General features: G+C 46.1%; 1 protein-coding gene across 1 annotated transcript in view; it reads right to left on the reverse strand.

Moving 5' to 3' along the window:
• Positions 1-7,349, reverse strand: part of SLC9A2 (solute carrier family 9 member A2) — an 87,673-nt gene that overhangs the window by 43,773 nt on the left and 36,551 nt on the right. Inside the window, exons 4-5 of the mRNA XM_007456840.1 lie at positions 7,331-7,349; positions 1-155 (exon numbers count right to left, since the gene is read on the reverse strand). The exon at positions 1-155 is cut by the window's left edge and continues 93 nt beyond it. Coding sequence (XP_007456902.1) covers positions 1-155; positions 7,331-7,349 — 174 coding nt within the window. The remainder of the gene's footprint in view (positions 156-7,330) is intronic.

Consider the following 7,349-nt stretch of genomic DNA (forward strand, 5'->3'; position numbering starts at 1 on the left):
GTGAAGCGAGTGGTAAAGGCCGCGATGAAGCCCAGGGAGATGCCGATCAGCACGCCGCCAATCCCCACGACAAAGAAGTTGGCGATTCCTGCAAACACGTCGACGGTCTCGATGGTCTTCATCTGACAGAAAGACTTGAACAGGTTGTACAAGACCTGTGGGAGAGGCAGAGGGCACGTCAGGACCCCCCAACTTCCCCGACATCCTCACGGCCCCAGAAATCTTCTGGCCTCCTAACAAGGGCGTGTCTTCTGTGCCCCAAAGTGGATGATCAGTGGGAGTGACTTTCCTGTTGCGGAGCACAGGCTCCGGACGCGCAGGCTCAGCGGCCATGGCTCACGGGCCCAGCCGCTCCGCGGCACGTGGGATCTTCCCGGACCGGGGCACGAACCCACACCCCCTGCATCTGCAGGCGGACCCTCAACCACTGCGCCACCAGGGAAGCCCGTCTTTATCTCATGTTTTAACAGTGCATTTAATAGCTGCAAACAAAAAGCACTGATGAAAGCGTGTCATCAAGAAAACTATTTCTAGACGTGAGAGAGAGGAGACTTCCAAGTTATTTACGTGACCTACTGCTAAAACATCACTTTTCGGATCCTAAAGGATTATTTTAAACGGCTTGGTTGCCCTTCAACATACCCTGCTTGCGTTGCCAATGCTTGGGAAGGAGTATGTCACAGAGAAAGCTTGTCAGTGCTGTCTGTGAATTTAGGGACACTTCCAGGGCCCTGTTGTGGGGTTGCACCATGGAAGGGACCCACCCATCCATAGAGGTCCCCTCCCTGAAGACATCCTCCTCCCAGGTCACTGAGGTCCTAGCCCCGCCCACACATGCACCTCTGGTGAAACACAAGACCCGATGGGATTTTCTTCAAGCCAAGAGACAGCAACCAGTGTGTGTGTGTGTGTGTGTGTGCGTGTGTGTGTGTGTGTGTGTGTGTGTGTGTGTGTGTGTGTATCTACTGTAACTTCATGCACATGTGTCCTTCTAAAGTGACGAGACTACACTGTTGCTTGGTTTCTGAAAAATTTACACAGTCTTTTACATAGTTTAATTAAGTCTTCAAAAATGTCAGGCATTCACACATGCCGGGCAGGATGCTTTCAAACATGTTTCCAAGGACCACTGAGCAAATGGCATGGGAAGTGATGCCTTCCTCCCGAGTAATTTTTTCATGAAGCCAGCAAGTGAAATACAGTCAGGCACATGCCCTGCTTCTTGTGATAGTTGCAGAGGGGATCTCCAGGAAAGCCGGCTAATGGGACACTGGGATGAACACCTTTGGAGTACAGGCCGTGCTACACCCTCCTTGGGATTCTGAGAAACTCAAAATTAAACCCATCCGTCCACGGGCACACAAAACATCAGAGGCGATACCAGGATCCAGGTCTCCTACCTCTGGGTCAGTTCTTCAATTTTAACCATGAGAACGAATCAGACACTCTGCTAACCAGAGTGTGTCCTGGCAAAAAGCCATTTCACCCTTTTCTATTTCACTAACGGTCCTTTACAGCCTGCACATTACAGGTTTCGGGGAACTTTTTCCTCTTTTCTACTGGATCATAAACTCCCTGTCATTAAGGATCTCGCCTTATTATGATTTACTTCTTCCATGTTGCCTAGTAGATGACAATAGATGTCTGTTGGTTTTGACAAAAAGAAGAAAACAAAAAAAACCCAGTGGATTATTACTTAGAAAGCAGTGGGCTTTTCCCTTCTCTTGATTGTCGGTGTAACAGTTGAGAGCATTTGGTATTGGACCTCCAAGAAATGACTTGAGTTTAAGAGAAGAAAAAAAGCAACTCACAAGCCTGAGGACTTAAATATCCTGAAGGGTCATCATTTGCCAGAAAAGCACTGGCTTCAAGTCCTGCTGCTTCCTTGCATCCAGAGACTGCTGCACACGTCGGATTTCATCCACATCAACACGCCATGATCACTTCCTGAGAGCGGATCAGAGATGTTCTATATTTACCCCTTGCCTCTAAAGAGCCCAGGCCAAAAGGTGACGGTCACCCGTCACCTGCTGCCCAGGGAGATGGACAGATTTTCCAGCCTCCAGCCCTGAACAGATAGCCTCCCCGGGCCACTCGGGCTCTGGGTTCCGACCCCCGGTTTCCACTTGCCTGCCTCCCACCCACACCAGCTGAGTGCCCCCTGCAGCTACTACAAGACTCACTTTCCTTTTTTCCATTCCTCACTCCCAAGTTGAAAATCGTTGGCTGCCTGACTTAGGGAAAAAGGCTCAACACACCTGATGCATTTTTTTAATGCTTTGTGACACTCTGCGGGGTCTAGAACAGGGTCTCACCATGACTCTACAAAGCACACCGTATGTATTCAGCCCTGCCCCGGGCTTCCCTTGATAGAAACCCAGCCCCTAAACCGAGGGAAACTCTATCTGTCTTCCATGGCGCCGCTCAAGTCGCTGTTCCTCTCCAGCCTTCTTGGATTCCTACGGCACCTGCGAGTTGTCCTTCCCTCTGCCCCTCCTGCAACACAGATGATGCCCCAAACCATCCGGCATTTGGGGATGCGCCATCCTGTGTCGCTGGTGTTGCCTCTTGAATGCCAACCTCATTTGCTCTGAGGAATTAGAAATTCCCTGTGCACAGAACCCACGTCTTCTCCTTTCTGTCTCAGCTCCCCTCCCTACCCCATCTAGACACTGATGAGGCCTCCAAAGGAAGCTCAGGTACTCATTCCAAAGGAACGACGGGAATACACCGTAATCTTTCCCAAGCTGTTTTCCAGGCAGCCCCAGCCTTGGCATCTCTCAAACGTACATTATGTGTTTAATATCCCTTTAGGTTTTGCAAAGAGTAAAGCTGAGTCACAGGCTTTTCACTTTCAGTGAGTTGTCAGAAGCTCCAGTTTCATCATTCCACTTCCTCGGATGCTGGGGCCACCTTACGAGAAGCTAGCTTAGGTAGAGATGTTACCTTGACAACCTCCCACCCGTTGTACACTGAACCTGATACCTAGGGATGGGCACAAGATAAAATTCTTTTAGTTACAACCAGCCATAACCCCACAGTTAGTTCACGCCAGTTACGTCCTTTAATTTTACCACAAGGGAATCTATATAGAAAGGTGCTTTTGAAGTTATAATTTATATGTAGTATATGTATATGTATTATGTATGTGGCTACAATTATGTCTCTAGTTGGTCTGTGCAAAGTTGACCTCAACTTGACAACTGTATCTTTAGGAAACCGAAAAGCCAGGGGTGCCTGTTTGCTGGATTCCATCAATATAACAGGCTAATGTGACAGCTGAGTACTTTCAAGTGTTTCTATTCGTTATTATTTTTAAAAAAATACTTGTGTATATTAAAATTAGATATGATCTGTTTTGAACCTTGATTTAAAATGTGCAACAATGCAGTGAAATCATGTACTGCAAGGATGCAAACAATACAGAGTTTTTGTTCAGCACAGCTTTGTTCCAGAAAAAGTTTTCAGGTCACTTTTCCTGATATGAAACACAAAGGATAATCATTTTTGCAAAAGTAATTTAAAACCTGTTCTGCTATTTGCAAAAGCAAAATTAAGTACCAAGTGGTCACTCTTTACTCTCCAGCTTCCTGAGTTAAACTCCACTGCACGGCACATAATGTCTGGGCCATTAGTGTGTATCCCTAGCTTCTGACTTACGAGCCAGCTCTCCTTAACAAACTCTAGTTAGGGGAGACTGAGGAAACTCTTTAAGTGTTCTTGGAAAAGGTGTCAGAATATTCAGCGGTTGCCTTCACACCTTCTAGAAATTACCATGTAAGCCTAACTCATTCGATCATGGACTCTACAATGGAAACAGCTTTACTACTCAGATAGCTGAGAACCTGAACAATCTTTACCCAATAGGCGAAAGTCTGAAAGGTTTTCTTAAAATATTTCCTATAAGGGAGAGCACAAAACTCCTATTTAAAAATCTCAGCTTTTTCTTTTTTGACTGTCATTTCTCCAGCTAATTCCAATCTATGATAGCCCCAGATCACAGAACAAAAAGCTTGACTTCAATTTATATTATATAATATCGATTTCCCTTTGCTTTGAGACATTTTTATGATAGATTTTCTCCCTTTCAAATCTTCTAAGCTCACTATTGAACTTCCCAGTTAATTGCCTGACCTACAGTTCTGCTCATCGTCCAGCCTATGTTTTTTTGTTTTTTGGGGGTTTTTTTTGCGGTATGCGGGCCTCTCACTGTTGCGGCCTCTCCCGTTGCGGAGCACAGGCTCCGGACGCGCAGGCTCAGCGGCCATGGCTCACGGGCCCAGCCGCTCCGCGGCATGTGGGATCTTCCCGGACCGGGGCACAAACCCGTGTCCCCTGCATCAGCAGGCGGACCCTCAACCACTGTGCCACCAGGGAAGCCCCAGCCTATGTTTTTAACCTGAGTTCTCTCTGTTTAATCTCTACCCTTCTAGTTGCAGCATTTAGTGACTCAGCCTTCTCCATGTATGCAGCAGGGTCTATATTTTTCATACCTTTCCCTAACCCATGAGTTCCTTAAACCCTCCTAGAGATAAGACTAGATGAATGAATCAAAGAATCTTCTATAAAACATCTCTACCTCTATTCTTTGAGAACACCTGACTAGGAGACAAAATTATAATTTTTTATACCATTTTCTAATTGTTCCTAACACCTGGGCAATTCAGCCCACTATTCAGCCAGTCTGGTGAAGGAAATACCTGGTGGGTTATTCTTCAGTGTTAGGTGGGCAAACCCCCCCAGGCATGCCCTGATATCTGTGGGAGGTGGCTTTAAGGGTCCACATGGTTTTTGGCCCAGGGTAAATAACCTACCAACGAAGCCTCTTCCATTTGAAACCACTAGAGTCCTTCTGACTCACAGGCTTTGGCCTGGAAACAAGGGCTCCACATCTAAAGAGCAGCCATGCCCTTTCTCCGTCCTTGGCCCGCTTCCTGCCGTGGAATGGCTGGCCCTCAACCTGGCTCACTGCCCTCTCTGGGTCAGCCCTCCATCTCGACCGTAAAACCACATCTGATGGCTTCGAGCCTCTGGACAGAAAGCACAGGATGTGCCTCTGGAAGGCACGCTTTAAAGGGTAGTTTAGCCAGATCGTTTGCTGAGATCTGATTCTTGACACGCTCAAAGAATGGACCACGGAGGCGACTGAATGAGAAATCTCAAAAGAGAAGGGAAAGCAGTGCAAAGACACAGCAGGTCCTTCCGAAACTGACCTGACGTTGCTACCTTGCCCTAGGAGGAATGAAGCAGGGTGCTATTATTTCTCTGTAAAGTTTCCTATACCCTAAATAGACCCAAGATTCCCACACTGAAATTCCCACAGTCTCCCTAGAACCAAGGTAAAAATGTATATTTCAAACATTAGTCACAATGGAAAACTTCATGCCTCCGGAAATGAGAATGAGTTATAAAACATCTTCATTGTTATGGCAGTTTCCCAGTTAAAATTTAATACTGGTGAGTTAATGACTAAGCACAGTTAATGAATAATGGAATAAATGAAGTGGATTTTGTTACTTGAGTGAGGTAACTGCACTGTCTCAAAATAGCTCTTAGCTATACTAAAAAATGGCATTTCCTTATCAGTAAATTATTTTTATGGAATAATATCCACATGGAGTTAACGAACATCCTCAAAGGTGATATTTTATTCAGGTCAGGGGTCTGAATACAGGCTAACAGAGAATAATGTTGGTTTCTATGTTAACTTCTTTTTTGTGTGTCACATTATTGTAACGTTTAACTGAATTATTAAAAGGATATTCTAAGCTTGTTTCTGAAGCTGATCACAGTAATCTATCTTTGGATGAGGATGAGATGCCCCATGACCTGCACACAGGACATTACAAATACTGGAAAAGACATCATTTAAAGAACTCTCTCAGGGACTTGCCCTGGTGGTCCAGTGATTAAGAATCCACCTTCCAATGCAGGGGACGTACGTTCGATCCCTGGTGGGGGAACTAAGATCCCACATGCTGCGGGGCAACTAAGCCTGCGCGCCACAACTACTGAGCCCGCACGCTCTGAAGCCTGAGAGCCACAACAGAGAGAAGCCCGCACGCTGCAACGAAGATCCTGCGTGCCGCAACTAAGACCCGGCACAGCCAAATAAATAAATAAATAAATATTTCAAAAATGAAAATTAAAAAAAAGTGACAAATTACAAAAAGAATCCTCTCTCCAACTTTGAAGGAAGGACCCTCATCAGGCACTCTTTAGGTAACACATACACACTAAAATTGAAGCGAATTGACTCTTTTTTTCCTTGAAATCTCTGTTAACTTTTAAATGAATCAGGAACACCACTGTAATAACAGGAACTAACTGAGGGGATAATATAAATTACTTAAGTTACTTAAATACACTTTACTTCACATTTCCTTCAGTTTTCTTATTTGCAAAATGGGAAGAATACCTATTTCATAGGCTGTTATAAAACTCCGAGCACAAGGCATGCATTCGCTACCACTCCTATCACCATCGCTACTACAGAATCCTGGCTAACCTAAAACAGCATCACCGGTGCCCGCTGACTGGTTAACCAGCCCAAGGTCACCTGAGTGTCCCTGACTGGTCGAGAAGGTCTGGACAGCCATGTGGCTGAGGGGAGAGGCTTCTCCCCTGAGCTCAGGAAGCAGGTCAATCCTCCTAATGTTAAGCTCATGACAGCCTCTGACTCTAGTTATGTGGCAATTAGTGAGAATTAAAAATAATTTGCATTTTCTGAATAAATACCCATTTACGGGAAAATGGTGAGGACCCAAAGTCTGCTGGCTGAGTAAGAAGAGGAAGTGAGTTGTGTGACGAAAAATTTGCCTCCAATCTGGAAATAAAAAATACACCCTCCCCAGAGGGAGAACAGCACTCAGTGGGCGTGATCCTTTCACCTGTACTATACACGCCACATACTGAGGGCAGCACTTCCCACAAAGGACGCTGGGACCTTGAGTCTTTTGAATTCTGATCAAAAACCATCACTGCTGAAGCTGTCACAGTGAGAAACCTCCAGGGATACACAGGTCACAGTCACTGTGATGCTTCTCTGGCAGCAGCAAAGCTGTACAAGCAGGGACCAGCCACGTAGCTGGCAGGATCCAGGCAAGATGAAGTGAGGGGCCCTTTGTAGAATCACGGATAAATAACAAATAATAAATTTACTGAGAATTTTAAGACAGCGAGAACAGAGCCTTGAACCAAGTGAGGGGCCCTTCCCAGCGCAGGGCTGGGGACCGCTCAGCTGCCTGATCTGCAGACAGGGTCTCGCCTCGGCGGCTGGTGGGTGGCGGCCCCGGCCTGGTGGAGTGATGTCATGTGAATTGCCACTCACCACTGTCACGGCATCGTTC

This window comes from Lipotes vexillifer, unplaced genomic scaffold, assembly GCF_000442215.2.
Source record: "Lipotes vexillifer unplaced genomic scaffold, Lipotes_vexillifer_v1.1 scaffold777, whole genome shotgun sequence".
Lineage (NCBI taxonomy): Eukaryota > Metazoa > Chordata > Mammalia > Artiodactyla > Lipotidae > Lipotes > Lipotes vexillifer.